Source organism: Thamnophis sirtalis, unplaced genomic scaffold (genome assembly GCF_051295495.1).
Source record: "Thamnophis sirtalis isolate CommonGarterSnake01/CBP01778 unplaced genomic scaffold, rThaSir2_p1.2 scaffold_12, whole genome shotgun sequence".
Classification (NCBI taxonomy): Eukaryota; Metazoa; Chordata; class Lepidosauria; order Squamata; family Natricidae; genus Thamnophis; species Thamnophis sirtalis.
Window position 1 is genome coordinate 49,625,066 of NW_028261392.1, and position 17,169 is coordinate 49,642,234.

The 17,169-nt window shown below is 39.3% G+C and overlaps 1 protein-coding gene across 7 annotated transcripts in view; it reads right to left on the reverse strand.

Moving 5' to 3' along the window:
- SH3KBP1 (SH3 domain containing kinase binding protein 1) overlaps positions 1–17,169 on the reverse strand; it is a 202,541-nt gene that overhangs the window by 150,423 nt on the left and 34,949 nt on the right. For 4 of the 7 annotated variants that reach the window (XM_087726411.1, XM_087726409.1, XM_087726415.1 and 1 more), the window contains exon 2: positions 9,602–9,759. In XM_087726411.1, the coding sequence (XP_087582537.1) occupies positions 9,602–9,759 (158 nt within the window). Of the gene's footprint in view, positions 1–9,601; positions 9,760–17,169 lie in introns of those variants that run through there. The other 3 variants (XM_087726412.1, XM_087726410.1, XM_087726413.1) reach the window with 2 other exon arrangements.

Here is a 17,169-nt window from a genome sequence, read left to right on the forward strand (position 1 = left end):
TTAAATTCTTCCTAGCAGAGCCATATACCATTGTTATTAATGCAAGGAAGGATAGCTTTGCTTTTGTTTCGTATGATGACAATCAAGAGAATAGTCATTAGAGAATATAAAGGATACTGTTTGAAAGGTAGCATGAAAGAGAGGTATCTATATTTTTAAAAAAATGGTTAAGAAAAGTATCAGAGGTGTAAATGTGAAACACTTAGTTTAGAATTTAAAGAAGAGTGGAATATCTAGTAGATCCTGGTGATTATAAAAGGCCTTGTATCTGAATTTTCTGCTATGCTGGACTGTAACATCCTAAATAATTTTCCAATTAATTTTTCTCTTCTTACACCTGCCTCACTAATTTTTACATTCTTGCTGTCTGAAATATTTGGAGACTTCTGGTGGTCAGATTTATACAGACAGTATCTGAGGACTTCACTATGCCTATTACTACTTCAGTCAATAAATTAGCAGGTGAAAGTTAATACACAATTCAGGATGCATAACCAGGGATAGGTTTTTCACTTAATGCACCCTTCCTTCAAAAGGACATTAAGCAAGCCAATGGAGACTAGAGCTATGAATGACTCCTACCGATTACTTCTGGCCAGAGGCACCATGGCTTAAATCTCAGTTATTGAGAAACAAAGAAGACTACTATCCTTGCATATGGGCTTCCCCTGTCCATATGATTAGATACTATAAACATGATTTATTATATAAATTTTTATCTGATTATTCTTTTAGTTATACAATACATAAGTACAATGTAAGTTTAAGTTAAATTTCATTTGAATTTTCTTTGAATGACATAGTGAATATCTGCCAGCAATGCCCCTTTGGATGCTACATACAATAAATAAGCCAGAGTGTGTAAAAGAATTAAAGGACACAGGATTGAAAACAAGGAAAAAGAAATATCAGAGCATTTTAACTTCCCAGGACATTCCATTACAGTTCTCAGAGTAGCAGTTTTGGAACAAACAAACTTTACCAGCACAATTGAACAGCAGACAGATGTGCTTACATACAATAGATTTCAGGCTTTCTCAAAAGGTATGAACAAAGACACAATGGGTTTTTAACACATTACAATCATTACTTGATAAGATCGTAATGTTGGTCCACAAAGAAACTTCATTTGCATAACCACTCCCCTCCCCTTCTCTCCCCATCTTGTTGCAATTCTACATTAGTTAAACCATTCTATGCAACTGGTGAAGGGAACTGTGGCTCATGAAAGCTTATGCTTTGTAAGATATATATTAATCTTAAAGACTATCAAACTCTCTTAGAAAAATCAATTATCACTGATAAAGCAAATCTGGAAAAGGGAAATGTAAATATCCCTCAACTGTAACTTTAGAAACATATTTCCAAGATCTAATAATTTAATAAACTTAGAATTTTAAATTTAAATGCTATTTTAATTTTTCTGAAAAAAAAACTATTTGACATTTCATTATATTTGCAAATTCTATTAACTAGACACACATCTTTTTCAGTGATTTTGATCACTGTTAATACCATTATTGAGGCTTCTATTTTTTTTATAGTTGCATTTCTATTAGCTTTGGCAATGTATTTTCTATACCGGGGTATCAAACTCATGTCGTTGTGGCAGCATCACATGATGTATTGGGACTTTACCCCTTTTTCCTAAACTGGGGTGGGCATGGCCAGTGCATGACACATCCATCCTGCAGCACACAAGTTTCACAGCCCTGTTCTATATATTTTGTGATATGATAAACATTTGCCGGGGCAACAAAAAGTTGCCATAACCATAATTTCTTATGACTGTTAATGTACATACAGTCCTTGATTACTCCAGTGCATAAACAAGAACATGTTTGCATTGACAGAGAGCACTGGATTCAGTAAAAACAGTTCTCCAGAACCATGAACAATTTCTAAATTACTGGAAAATTTTAAATCTAGTTTGTAATATGAATTAATTCCTGGGCTAGGAAAAAGCCAAAAATTTTGGTTACACACAAACTCATTCTATCATTTTGCAAAGCCAGTACCCAAGGGCATACCAATTATATTATTGAGTTCCAGAAAAACATCTACTTCTGCTTCTTTAAAGCCTTTGATTGTGAAAAGACTCCTGCAAGTCCCTTGGCCTACAAGGCAATCAAACCAGTCAGTCCTAGAGGAGATCAACCCTGACTGCTCTTTAGAAAGTCAAATCCTGAAGATGAAACTTAAATACTTGGCCACCTAATGAAAAGGAAGGACTCACTGGAGAACAGCCTAATGCTGGGGAAGATTGACTGCAAAAGAAGAAGGGGACGACAGAGAATGAGGTGGCTGGATGGAGTCACCAAAGCAGTAGGTGTGAGCTTACATGGACTCCAGAAGATGGTAGAGGATAGGAAGGCCTGGAGGAATGTCCATGGGGGTCGCGAAGGGTCGGACACAACTTCGCAACTAATAAGAAATTATTATGTCCCTTCAATATAATACAATTATTACCCTGTCACATGCTGCATGACCACATCTAAAAATAAATAACAAAGTTTGCCCATTTATCTTTGTTATCTGAGGTGCAGAAGCCAGTGGTAGTTTATTGTGGTGGAATGTATAAATAGTAGCTCATTCATTGGCTGTTCAAAGTTAGAATATCACTGAAAAAAGTAACTTATGACAATTTTTCACACTTACTACCATTGCAGCATACCCACGGCCACATGTTCAAAATTCAGACAGTTGGCAACTGACTCACATTTATGATGGTTGCAATGTCCCAGGGTCATGTGATAATCTTTTGCGACCTTCTGACAATCCAAGACAGTGGGTGAACCAGATTCACTTAACTCTGTTACTAACTTAAGAATTGCAATGTTTCACTTAACAATTGTGGCAAGAAAATGGGAAAAACTCACTTAACAAATGCAATGGAAATTTTAGGCTTAATTGGGGTCATAATTTGAGGACTACCTGTAGTTCAGAATCGCAGGATGGAGGGGCTCTTGGACAGAGTACAAAGAGACAACATGGCTTGGAACCTTTGGTATGCAGGAAAAGGGCAAAGACACAGCGCTTTCCCAACAGTTCACAGGGATTAGCTAATATTTACTCAGATAGTTGCTTTAGTCTGGCAAGATTAATGTCAGAATGACGTGAGGAATTACTTCAGAGTAGTTCCTTTATTGTTGTTGACCTATAGACAAAAATATAATATATAATATTGCTACAAATCGGCAAAAGTAATGGTAAATGGTGAGATGACAGGAAAGATAACGATTACAAAGGGAACTAGACAAGGTTGTCCACTATCGCCATTGTTATTTATACTGACACTAGAGATTTTGAACAGAGAAATACGACAAAATACAGAGGTAAAAGGGATGAGCGTTAAGAAAGAAGAATATGAGCTATAAGCATTTGCAGATGATTTGATGTTTATTATGGAAGATCCAATAGAAACAGGGCCAAAACTAGTTGAAATAATAGAAGAATATGGAGAAGTAGCGGGCTTGAAGATTAATAAAGACAAAACAAAAATTTTGGTGGAAAAATATGACAGAAAAACAGAAAAGAGAGTTGATGGAGAAACTGGACATACAGGTGGTGAAAAAAGTGAAATATTTGGGTATTCAATTGACATCAAGGTGTGTAACACTAAAGGAGAATAACTATAATAATGTGAGAAAACAAATAGAAATAGATTTGGAAAAATGGAAAAACCTACAATTATCATTGATGGGAAGAATAGCAGTAGTAAAGATGGATATACTACCAAGATTGCTATACCTATTCCAAACAATACCGATAAAATTGGGGTAAAAATTCTTTGAAAGTATGAACAAAATAGTGGGGAAATATATATGGCAGGGGGAAAAAGCAAGAATTAATATAAAAATGTTGCAAGATGCAAGGATTCGAGGTGGATTTGGATTACCAAATTGAGAATTGTACTATCAAACAGCAGAATTAGCTTGGATGAAAGAATGGATTCTACTGAGTAATACAAGATGATTGACATTGGAAGGTCACGATTTGCAACTAGGTTGGCATGTCTTTTTGTGGTATGGTAAAAGTAAGGTACATGGCTATTTTCAAAGACATCATATGTAAGGAATGGATTGTTAACAATATGGGAAAGAGTGAAAGGGAAATACTATTTAGAAATACCAATGTGGCTTTCAACAATGGAAGCATAGACACATCCAAATATTAGTAGTATGAAAAATATCATTAGATATAAAGATATTTTAACAGAAAAGGGGGAATTAAAACAAAAAGAAGAATTAGAAAAACAAAGGGACTGATATAGGATGGTTTCCACATTTGCAAATACAAGCAAGATAGGAAAAAGATAAAAGGGTGTATGGTTTTAACTTAGGAACTTCGGAGTTGGATAAGATATTTATGGGAATGGAAGAAAAATAATTAAGAAACTATATAGCTTCCTGTTGTGACTCAGCAGCAGTCTTCTGTGAGTCTTTTCGGGATGCAAGTTTAACAATGCAGCTGGGGCTCGTTAGTGGGTCTTCGGGTGATAAAAGGACGGATGGTGCCACGCCCTGGTTGCAGGAGTCAACGTTCCTTCGTTCGTTCAACATTCATTGATCATCGGTCATGGTTTATTTGCGAGCACTTGGAGAAGTGATTTGCTTTCTGTAACCCTGATTCAAGGAGGCACTTGGAGAAGTGCATTGTTTTGTAAGAGTTTTTGTTTGGTATTCTGTTATCTCATTAGAGACTTTATTTATGTTTATTTTTGGGCTCGCAGCCAGTCTGAGCTGAGGACTGATAAAGAGAGTTCCTTTTAAGTTTGTTTGCCTGTCGTCTGTGAACAAGAGAAGGAGGGGGGACAGAACAGCTACCTATTAAGAATTAGCTTAGAAGAAGAAGTGGTTAAAGATACAATGTTAACTTGGGCAAAGAATTTTGGCCACACAATTGAGCTAGAAAAGTGACAACAACTATGGGAAAGGAACTATAAATTAACTATGTCAATGGCCTATAAAGAAAACTTATATAAAATGTTTTATAGATGGCACATGACACCCAGAAAATTAGCAAAGATGTGTAAAGACAAATCAGCGAATTGTTGGAAGTGTCAACAAGCAATAGGCTTCTACTATCATATGTGGTGGACATGTCCAGAGCAAGGGAATATTGGACTAAGATAAGAGTATGGTTAAAGAAAATGTTACAACAAGAAATAGAATTTAGACCAGAGATATTCTTATTAGGTATTATCCCAGAGAAATTCAAGAAAGAGGATACCTATTTGATTATACATGTAATTATAGCAGCAAGAATTGTATTTGCACAAAATTGGAAATCAAATAAGCTACCAACAGATAAAGAGATAATAAAAAAGATATCAGATTGTGCAGAGATGAATAGGTTGACAATGAAAATAAAGGATAAAGAGAAATCGGAGTACTTCAAGACATGGGGAAGATTCTATGATTGGCTAGAGAAAGGAAATTAAAAAAGAAAATAGGGAGAAGATTTAGAACCCAGACGAGGCATTGTTAAATGGAAAGGGGGGGGGGGAGAAGACGAAAACAGAAAAGAAAATATTAAATATATAAGTATACAGCCAAAAGCAAGATATAAAGGGGAGGAAAACATAGCTAGGATAGATTAGCGAAGGTAAGGGAATAAGAAATGATATCAAATTATATTTGGGTCTGTGGAAATATCATCCCAAGGAAATATAAACTGAGGCTGGAAAGAGAAAAGAAAGAGAGAAAGGAGGAGAACATGAAAGGAAGATGGGAGAAAGAAGAAGGAGGCAAGGAGAGGAGGATGGAAAGGAGAGGAAGAGAAGGAGAGAGGGTAGGAAGGGGATGAGGAAGAGTAGGAGTAGGAGAAAGGTAAGGGAAAAAGGAAGGGGAAGGAGAGGAGGAAGGAAGTAGAGAAGGGAGGGAGAAAAGAAAGGGAAAATAAGGTGGTGTTACAACAGGCGGAAGGGATGGTAAATAAAGCAAGCCAAATTGTATATTATAACCTATTAAATGAAATAATAAATGTATAAGAATGATAAATGTATAGAAGAATAACAACTATGTGAATGTATACTTAAAATGCTATGTAAGAGAATTAAAAAAATTAATTAAAAAAAGAAAAGAGTGAGTGAAAAGTTCAAAAAGTGGGATGACTACATATGTTATGGATTTTGCAGAAAAGCATAAGGTGAAGCCTTGTTTTTCATTCCAAAACTAACTAGGAACCTAAAGGACCTTAAACCAAAAGCTGCCCAAATTTTCTGGGGGGAAATAAAACTCAATATTTACAAAATTGGTATCTCTGTCATAGGAATCAAATGCTTTTACTCCAACAACTTCAACTCTTAAAATAGTCAAGCTAAACAATTGCTCAGTCCAAATGCATTTTTCAGAATTCTTTGAGTAGTTTGACTCTAATCTTATACATTACAGTTTCTATTTTTACTACAACTTAGCCCAACAATGTAACTAAGCTCAACTTTCAAAACTGTCTATGTGGCTACAATTGATTGTCTAAAACACTGGGCTGAAGAAATTCTAGCCCCAAACTGACCATCACAGGAAATGACCAATCCCAATTTGTGGAGAATAATATCCTTAGTTAGGTTGCTAATTGTGAAAAAGCACCACAAGAAGAGAGGATGGAAGTCCAAAATGAAGCATTTGCTTGAACTGAGAAAAACCAAGCATTCACTGGTTCAGAAACAGCTACTTCTTTTATTTCCCACATACATCTTTCTCTGGAGAATTATGTACAACAGTTATGAATTTAAATAATTTCTTGTGTATTATATTATAATCTGCAGACTATAAAAATTATGGCAAATAAGATGAAGTCAAAAGAGAATAGTAAACTTCAATAAAACTTTTACAAATACATTATTGAAACATAGGTTAGTAAATTCACTGCAAAGCCACATTATTCTCACTACATATTTAACCAGTCTATATAAGAGGAAAAAAATAGAAATGTTCATACAACGAAGAATTAACTTGAAATTTAGCATATTTTTTTTTTAGATTTTCAGATTACCGGCTATGTTTGATTACAATAAACACCAATACCCTATGATTTCCTTAGGATCATCAGGTTTAATATAAAATGCCTAATATAAATAGTAGGAAACAGGGCTGCTTCTAGTAATAGCCACTATTTTGTGAAAGGGCAAACCTATGGAATTCCATTAAAAATATTCTTGACATAGACTAATGAAGGCAGATATAGCCCTTGAAAACGTTAGATCCATTTTTATGTACTTATTTTTTGTGATACAATCAACATTTTGCTTGGTTTTCAGATTTTATTATCTCTATATGCATTGAAGAAACAATGCATATAGTTGTGCCTTCCAATGACTTGCTGAACAACCTGGATGAGATCCATTGTGCTGCAGCCATTTCTGAACCCTGCCTGCTCTTTTGGCTGTGCATCATTTAATGTTCTCAATATTATTTTTGCTATTATCTTGGTGAAAACTTTGTAGATGACTGAAAAAAGACTTACAGGGTGATAGTTCTTTACATCATCTTGGACCCCTTTCTTGTGTATAAACATTTTTCCATGCATTGGGTATTTTTTCTTTCTGAGGCATCTCAAGTATAGCTTTGCTAGTATTTAGGGTAAACTATGAGTACCAGCTTTCAGCATTTCAATCATAACATAGTGATTTCCTGAAGGTTTGCTATTTTCCATGATTTTATGGCCCTTGATACTTCCTCCACTAGGATATCTGGCACTTCTTCTTTTGTGGGTGTGGTTATTTTTGAGTGTTCTTGATCGTTGTATAGCTCTGAATAGAATTTTCCAATTTTTTCTAACATTTCCTGTCTTGTTCTACACAGAGACCTATGTTCACATTTTAATGCAAAAGCCTTCTTTCTTGTATTTATAAGCTTGCATTTTGTTCTATCAATCCCTTTGCTTTCTTCAATTGCCTTTTCACAACTTTCATGTTAAACGGACTCATTTTTCCTTGGATACATTTTCCTATGGTTCAATGTAATCCAATTTATTACTGAAACTTCTGACAGTCTTCATTGTTTGTCATTTTTTCATAAAATAAATAGTTTCATTAGAAAGTTTTGACTGTACAAAGTGTGTTTCCAGTAGTGCTATAGATGTAGCAGATTCAAATATGTTTTTGACTATTTGTTCATTTTGGTCTGTAATGTTATTCTCTTCCAAATCTTGCAATAGAACAAAGTGATTTAATAGATTAATCTCAAAATCACTGTTCTCTTCTAACAGTTTATCACTCTTTATTTTTGTTTTTTGTGACGTCTTTATCATTTTCATATACTTTTTTTACAGTCTATCTTCACTTTAGCTCGTACTATTCTATGGTTACTTCCAATGTTAAAACAATTGATGACAGTACAATTGCAGAATATGGTTTTTATCTCTTGACCATGATGTAGTCAATTTTGCTTGTGTACCCAGATGGACTCCTCCATGTCCATTTTCTGGACATTAGCTTTTTTCTTGTAAAATGAGTTCATGATATAAAGTTCCTGTCCTTGAGCAAAATCTGCTAGTCTGTTATCTCTATTATCTCGTTCACTACGTCCATACGGGCCAGTCAATTTTTCTTCAGGTATTGTTTGTTCTTCCTATTATTGCATTAAAGTCACCCATTAGTATTTTGTATCAGCATTTTTCTTTGTTTTAAAGGTGGGCCACATCATCATAAAACTCTTCAACCTCATCATCACTATAGCTTATTGTTGGTGCATAAGTTTGGATGATTTGAAGTTTGCATTGTTTGTTCAATTGAATGATGCATTGGGCTATTCTGCCTGATATACTTTCAAATTTTACTACAGTCTTTCAGTTTTTGGTTTATGAGAAAACCAAGTCTGCCACATCAGTGTAGAGTAAATGCCTAGTCATATGAAGTTCAACTAAATTTTGCCTTTTCATCATGTTTCACATAGTCCAATGTATCTTAATGCATATTATTGAGTTCAATCAGAAGTTCATCTAGTTGAGTGTCTGTTTTCATTGTTTAAATGATGACCATTCCTATGTCCAAAGTCCAAAGGCAGACTGATTTAACCCAAGGGTTAAGTAAGATTCACTAAGAGGGTGATTCTTAGCACCCTCTGTCTACACAAATCTCTATTATGTCTTAAATGCAATATTTTAAATACACATCTTAAAAATAAACTGCCTATGAGTGCTATATATTACTGTGATTTTTATAAAATAGCTAAAAATATCTATATTATGTAATTGTGTTCTGTTCTTTTTTATGCTCAAATTTTAAGCTTCAATTTGGTAAAAAGTCATTGCTTACTTTTTTGTATACTGCCATAACTGAACCTGATTCTCGATGTTTTACATCAATATGAATACATATGAAACACTAAATTAATAAACATAAATGGTTATTATAAAAATACCACAAAAACAATACATCAGCAGCAATTATAACTAAAAGAACAAGTAGCATTAAATTTTTTTCATAAAGCTTTTGAAACAATTCAGTTTTTAGAAGGTTGCAGAAAGCTAACAGTATGAAGATAAATCTGATTTACAAAGTTTTCTTGCTTGGCTGCTAATATTGCAAACCTGTATCTCAACAAGATAATGTAAGTTGATTACATAAAACAATTAACAGTTTTCACTTTGTACTCACTCTTACAAAGTTGTCAGGGAACAAACCTCTTCTGCCTTTGAGCTGTCCTTCCCACCAACCTCCATCTTCTTTTCTGATGTTGGTGATGATGTCACCTACAGTGATTGTCAGCTCATCATCATGTTGAGCTTTGTAGTCAAACTCCACTATCGCCTCCACTAGAAGGGAAAGCATAATGATACAGTACAAAATTAGGGGGGAAACCCAGAAAGATTCCTGTAATTTTAGAGGATTAAAATATATGAATGAATATGCATAATACAATCAGATCAGGTAATTGTTTAAAATCATGGCAACTGAAGCTGTTTGGATAAGCAGTGAAATGTCTCAAACCAACAAGAAAATAAGTCCAATTGCCATGACTCAATGTTCAGGCAACTTTACCTGGATGATTAAGAATCTTCATTGACATCTTCATCGGGGCTCGTTTTGAGCACCACGGGTCTCAGAGAGATCGGCAGAGGCAGAGGGATACTCTGAAGACACTGGGGAGGTAAGGCAAAGCCCCCAGTGGATAGGAGAAATTCACTAAACTGATGAAGAAATACCCTGTCACTTTGACAGGTCTGAAGCGATGGTGGCCACATAAGAGGGGAGTGAAGAGCAGAACAGACTGTGAAGCTGGTGAAGCGGAAAGAGAAAGACTCCTTAGAGAAGACTTGTCAGCCTCTGTTTTGGTTACTTGCTTACGGCTATTTTGCTATGCTTGCTTACTATCGGCTGCCATAGGAATGGGGGGGGATGGTATTGGGGAAGGGAATAATATTGTACTGGAGGAGTCTTGTTCTCACCATTGTCAGCATTCCAAATATCATGCAGAATTAAATCAGAGTCCAAGGCAGAGCTATCCTTAAAGTTCTAATTTAATAAGACAGACATATTGGCATCGTACTGTGGAATCCCAATTCTGTAAGTTACATCGGATTCCCACCCAGTTGAAAGTTCATGCTGGCATCTCCACCCAGCTGCTTCTGATCAGGTGCAGAGGTGTGGAGACAAAAGATGACCTTGGGCTTCTAGAAAAGAATGACAATAACACATTCCATAATTCTACTCCTTACTATTCCCCCCTCCCAACTACTACATTAATGAAACAGCATAATGAAATAAGAGAGAGTGTGGCAGGCCAAAGATTCTAAAAGGATAACTGCAGGCCTAACAACCATCTTCTGTGCATGCTGGTGGCTGATGTTTGGACTTGGTCAAGGCCAACTGTCTCACATACCAACTTGATGAGGCTGTTTGAAGATGCACCCCACATGACAGCTTAGGTAGTTGCAGATTGGACACTGGGTTGGGGAATTGGAGGGAGAGGGTTGGGCAAATGTTTGATATGTATGATTTCACGCATTTCTGCCTCAGACCTTGCTTTACTTTGCTATCTTTTCATAACCAGTAAAAGTATTCTTAATTCTACAAATGGAGTTAAGTGGTTTCTTTCTTGGTTGCTGAAGGTTTTCAGCCTCAGGCCCAATTTTTCCACTACTTTGGGGCTAACGATGCAACGTGTGCAGCCCGAATCTAAAAGGGCCAGCATTTTCTCTTGCGCTCCAGTAGAGGGCACTTTAAGTTCCACTGGGATAGTCATGGGGCCTGATCGGGAGCTTACTAGATGATCGTCATCAGATTCGGTTTCACTTTCCTCCGATGAGGAGGGTGATTCCTCTTCCCCAGGGACAGGGTGGACTTGCGGATTAGCTTCCAATGCCTTCATGGCAGTCTCCCTACTCCTCCCAGGTGGTTGCTCTGGCCTCCTCTCCCCCATAATAGAGGGCCTTGGGCTCATTTTGGTGCAGCAGTTTGCTGCTTGGTGCCCCTCCTTCCCACAACTGGCAGAGATGAGCAATCTAGGTTTGCTTGCAGACCCACTTTTCCCTCCTTTAGGAGTTCCTTGGGGGGGGGCTGGGGGGGTAGCCTTCTCTCTCTCACTATCTTCGCTATAATTGTCATGGGCTAAATCAATCTCCATCTCTGCAGCCAGTTCATAGCAAAGTTGCAAATTGGGGGGGGGGGAGCCCCCTGTTTACACAGTTCTTGTTTCCCTGGGTAAGGGTTTTAAATTCAGTTCTTGCTTTTTGCTCCGTGAGCGAATCATCAAAGCATTTACTCAGAGCAGTCATAAATCTTTTATAGTCTCTCAGTAGGGGGGCTCAGCATTTTGCAGGGCCTCCCTCCAAACAGCTGCCTTATTTTCCAACGCCATTGTAATTTTTCTTACCTTGGCCTCTTCATTCGGAAGATCGTCTCCGAACTTTTGCATGTAATTCCACAGTTGCCCGAGGGGAAACCATAAAATCTTTAGATTCTCCTCCAGACTTCACACCCAGGGAGGGAACTTTAGCATTCCCGCATCTGCGGGGAGCCCTTCTCCTCTTGGAATGTTTCTGGCTATTTCTGGTGGGGTTGTGGCTGGGTCATCCTGATCAGTTCCACCTTTTGCCCCCCCCCCCCCCCGCCCAGATCCTCTCAGGCAGAATAAGCCCTCTGCAGACCTCTCCTCCGTTTCATGGGGATCTGTTTCTCTTCCAGAGTCATGATAGGAACGTCGCCTCTCCCAAGCCTCTTCAAATAGCTTCATCGCCTGGGACATCATGAGGTTTTCCTCATCTTCCCTCTGGTCGCTGCCTTGTTGGGACATTCCCCAGGGGTTTGAAAATTTTGTTGCACTCCCCTCGGAAGGTATTAGCTCCGGGATGAGTGTGAGACTGAGATCTTGCTTAATGTCAGGGCTGCTTCCCTCAGTAACCAAGAAACCACTCAACTCCATTTTGCAGAATTAAGAGTACTTTTACTGGTCAGGAGTAGATAGCAGCTAGGCAAAGCAAGATATGAGACAAAAGCGTGCGTAATCATAGATATCAACAAGTGACCCAACCCCCTCCCCTTGGTAACCCCATCCCATACTCCAATCTGTGCACTCCACAAGTGTCATGTGGGAGACATCTTCAAAAAGCATCATCAGGCTGGTATGCCGGACAGATGGCCTTGGTGGCAAATCCTCTATCTTAGCATGCACAGTAGATGGTGAGAACAACTCCCTTTTTACAATCACTCCTGTACTGACACTTCCCCACCCAAATACAATGCCTCCCTCCCCATTTCAATGGCAGCCGAAAGCAAGCAGCAAAACGAATGTCAGGCCTGCATTTATATTCCTTTTAGAATTTTGGCCTGCCACACTTTCTCTTATTTCATTATGCTGTTTCTTTAAGTATAGTCAATGGGAGGGGGGATTGGAAGGAGTAAAATTATGGAATGTATTGTTTTCATTTTTTACTAGAAGCCAAGGTCATCTTTTGTCTCCGGACTTTCACACCTGACCGGAAGAAGCTGGGCATGGATGCCAGCGTGGAAGGAGAAGATTAGACCATGTGATGGACTGTGGGTGTGGGGACAAGATCATGAACTTTTAACTGGGTGGGATTCTGATGTAACTTCCAGAGTTGGGGTCCCCATAGCTATGTGCCAACATGCCTGCTTTATTAAATTGGAACTTTAAGCATAGTTTTGCCTTCGATTCTGATTTGATTCTACATGGTATTTGGAATGCTTACACAGAGGCTGACAATGGGAGAGTCCCAGCAGCAGCAGCTGCCGCAAGAGCCCTTCCAAGGGGGGAGTCCCCCCTCCGCAGACACTGGATGGTAAAGGTTCTTCTTCTTGGCGTGAAATTTGGAGGGGACCCAAAGGAGCTAGGATTTTTCTTGGTGCAGGTCTAGAACTTCATGCAACAGTTTGGGAAGGATCTCCCAAACGAGGAAGCCAAGGTAAGGGTTGTTACCATGGATTGGAGAACAAAGCGGCAGCCTGGATGGTCGCTCTGCATAAAGATGACTTCCCCCTGCTGAGGAACTATAATAGGTTTATCGCTGCCCTGAGAAAACTTTGGTGACCTGCTCACGCGAGCAAAAGGCCAGAACCAAGATGAAAACCCTTACTCACGGAAAAAATCCAGTGGCTGAAATACATCCAAAAGTTTTGTGAACTGTTGGTGTATATGCGGGGTTGGTTGGAGGAGGCTTTGATGGACACTTTTATGGATGGCCTGAACCAAGATATATACCAGAACTATGTTAACAACACCCCCCCCCCGCCACCTGCAATGCTGGTACGAATTGGCAGCAGATGTGGAGATCGACCTAGCCAGGGATAAATACCGGGAAGACAGGTAAAAAAGATAAAAATCCCCCTAACCCCACAGGAGCTTTAAAGGGAGGAAAAAGTTGGTCTGCAAGCAAGCCCCGGTCTACTGCTTGTTTCCGCTGCGGGAAGGAGGGGCACTGAGCAGCAAACTGCAGCTGAAAAATTGGCCCAAAGCCCCCTGCCGCTGGGGAGAGGAAGCCAGACAAACAACCTGGGAAATGAAAGGACACTGCCGTGAAAGGGATTGATCTTGTTGAAGAATTCCCTCCCAACCTAGGGGAAGAAGAACCCTCCTCTCTCTCGGGGAAAAGTGAAACTGACTCCGATGACAACCATCTGGTAAGTCCCCGATCGGGCCCCATGACCATTCCAGTAGAACTTAAAGTGCCCTCTACTGGCGCCCAAGCAAAAATGCTGGCCTTTTTAGACTCTGGATGCATGTGTTACATAATTAGCCCAGAAGTTGTGGAGAAAATGGGCTTAAGACTGAGAACTTTGAAAGTGCCCATTGCCTTTTGCCAGTTGGATGGGTCAGTAGCTGGGGGGGGGGGGGCTCCTGCCCATTTTGTGACTGAACCAGTAGGTATGTATATGGGGGATCACCAAGACACCTTAAGTTTCATCGTTGTACCTGGGATGGATCGATCCCTCATACTAGGATTACCCTGGCTATGGAAATGGAACCCATACGTGAATTGGAGGAAAGGGTTATTGCACATCCATTCCGCTAAACCCCAGGAGGGCAAGGTGAGGGTCTCTCACATAGCCAATGCTGAACCTAACCTAGTGGCTGCAGCGCAGGAGAAACCTAAGGGGGAAGAGAAAATCCCTAAAGAATACTGGGACCTTAAGGACATTTTCAGTGAAAAAGCTTCCGATAAATTACCACCACCACCACCATGCTACTGATTGCAGCACTGAGATCCTCCCAGGGGTAAAACTCCCCAAATTCCCAATTTATTCAATGATCCCACGCGAAATGGAGGAATTGCGAAAATTTATTGACAAAAATTTGAAACGGGTTCATACAGCCGGCTAGACCACAAATAGCCGCACCTGTATTGTTTAGAGAAAAGAAAGATGGCTCCTTTCATTTATGTGTGAACTACAAAAACCTTAATGGTATTTGCGTGGAAAATGTATACCCCCTCCCGCTCATGAAAGATATTTTGGCCCAGTTGGGTAAAGGAAATTTTTTCATAAAGTTGGACCTCAGGGAGGCCTAGCACAGGGTCAGAATCAGAGATGGAGATGAGTGGAAAAGTGCTTTCAACTGCCCTTTGGGATGTTTTCAATTCAAAGTACTCCCGTTTGGTCTGCAGGGGCTGCCAGCAGTTTTCATGCAATTAATAAATGAAGTTCTGCACGAGCACCTCTACAATGGCGTGTTGGTCTACCTTGATGACATCCTTATCTACATAGAAATACGTGAGGAACACGTGACTTTAGTGCGGTCAGTCCTCAAAAAGCTCTGGGCCACTGAACTTTATGCCAAATTCTCTAAATGGGAATTTCATCAGGAGAAGATAGATTACCTGGGCTACGGTATCTCCCACAATGGCATCAAGATGGACCCGGCAATAATCCAGGCTATCACTGAGTGGGCACCTCCTCGGATACGCAAGCAATTTCAAAGCTTTTGGGGATTTGCGGATTTTTATCGTCAATTTATTCCCTCGTTCGCTAGCATTGCACTGCCCATTACCAATCTCCTAAAATCAAAAGGGGAGACCAACAATGTTCCCTCTATGGTGTGCGGCCCGCGCGATCGCGCACATGGCAAGTAAACATTGCGCAGCAGTTTCCCACTGCCGCGCAGTGTCATTTGCTGGACACAGACTACAGTCTCTGTACTCTGCAGAATGGAATTGTGAACGAAACCCCCTCCAGCTAAACAGGAGTCTTGACAACATTTTTTAAAAAAATGTTTGGGCGGAATTGGTGCGATTTATTATGCAGCCACACCTGGGTGGCACCTCCTGATTCTCTGCGTTTGGACCTTTCGACAAAGCCTTTCCCCACGCTGCGCTGGGGGACTTGCTTGTGTGCAAGCCAGCGTCCCAAACGGAACTGGGTCCGGTTGTCTCCTCCCTGCCTTTCCTTCCCTTTTTATGCCCTGTCTCGGACGTGCTGGTGCGCATGCTAAGGACTCGCCTGCTTAGACGTCGAGGTTGCTGCGTGCTTAGCTGTGGCCGTATTTCCTCCTGTTTTTTCCCCTCCCTCTTACATGCCCCCTTGGTGCAGCGGGCCACTGCCGGCGAAAGGAGTGGGGTGGACGACATTGCACAACTGGGTAAATTATAAACCACAGATTTTAAGATCTCACAGGCTGGGCCTCCTCCAGGTCCCGTCGACCGGGCAATGCCGATTGGCGACCACTCGGGAGAGGGCTTTTTCTGTAGCTGCTCCGGCCCTGTGGAATGATCTCCCCGCAGAGATCCGGACCCTTCCCACTCTCTCGGCCTTCCGAAAAGCCACTAAAACCTGGCTGTTCCGGCAGGCCTGGGGCTGTTGATGCCGAAATACGGTCCAGCCCCATCTAGAACTGAGTGCATGGAGTGTTGTTTTTAAATCTATCTTTTCCTTATATTTTTGTTTTGATTTTACTTTGTATTGTAAGCCGCCCGGAGTCCTACAGGATTGGGCGGCATATAAATGTTATTAAATTCAAATTCAATTCAAATTAATCCTATTTAATTTTTAATGGTATCAAATTTAGCTATAAAGTGGCCTTACCTACTTTTTTTTCCTGGGCCTGCTAAATTCTGGTCCCTGGTGATACAATGAGTTAAATGCATTCTGGCCTGGATTTCCTATTGTGCAATTTGTGTCATGGACTTAATCATTTTAAATTCCATAAAATGCCAGTACACATCCTTTCTGCCAAGAGGTCAGAAAAAACAATGCTCGAATCTTCTGATATTTAAATGATTTATAATGTTGTTTAGATATATAATTTGGATTACATTTGAAAGCTATGCATTGATTAAATACTACGGAATACAATCCTACGGCAGTTCTTTCTTTTTTGGTTTTAGAAAAGGATAATTCCTTTTTTAGCAAGGCTTTTTGAATTAGATTATGGTGATGTTAACAAAAGTTTTTAAGTAGATTTCAATTTTTTTTAAAATATCTTTTAGCTGCTTTGAATACCTTGGCGATGAAAAGATGGGGTACAAACTTAAATAATTAAAAAATGTACATTCATTTTGAAAAATAAATGCAATACTTGATTAATTTCATATCTTTATTTAAAATAGTTTTGGCATGGCATATGATTTTATCGATTCAGTTGGAAATGATGTGGATGTTGTATCTGATTCTGAGGTATATATATTGTTAAGTAACATAACATATAGCATATAGTCCAAACTTGCTAGACTATTTAATTGATTTTACTATTTTAAAGGGGGAGAGTTTCATGA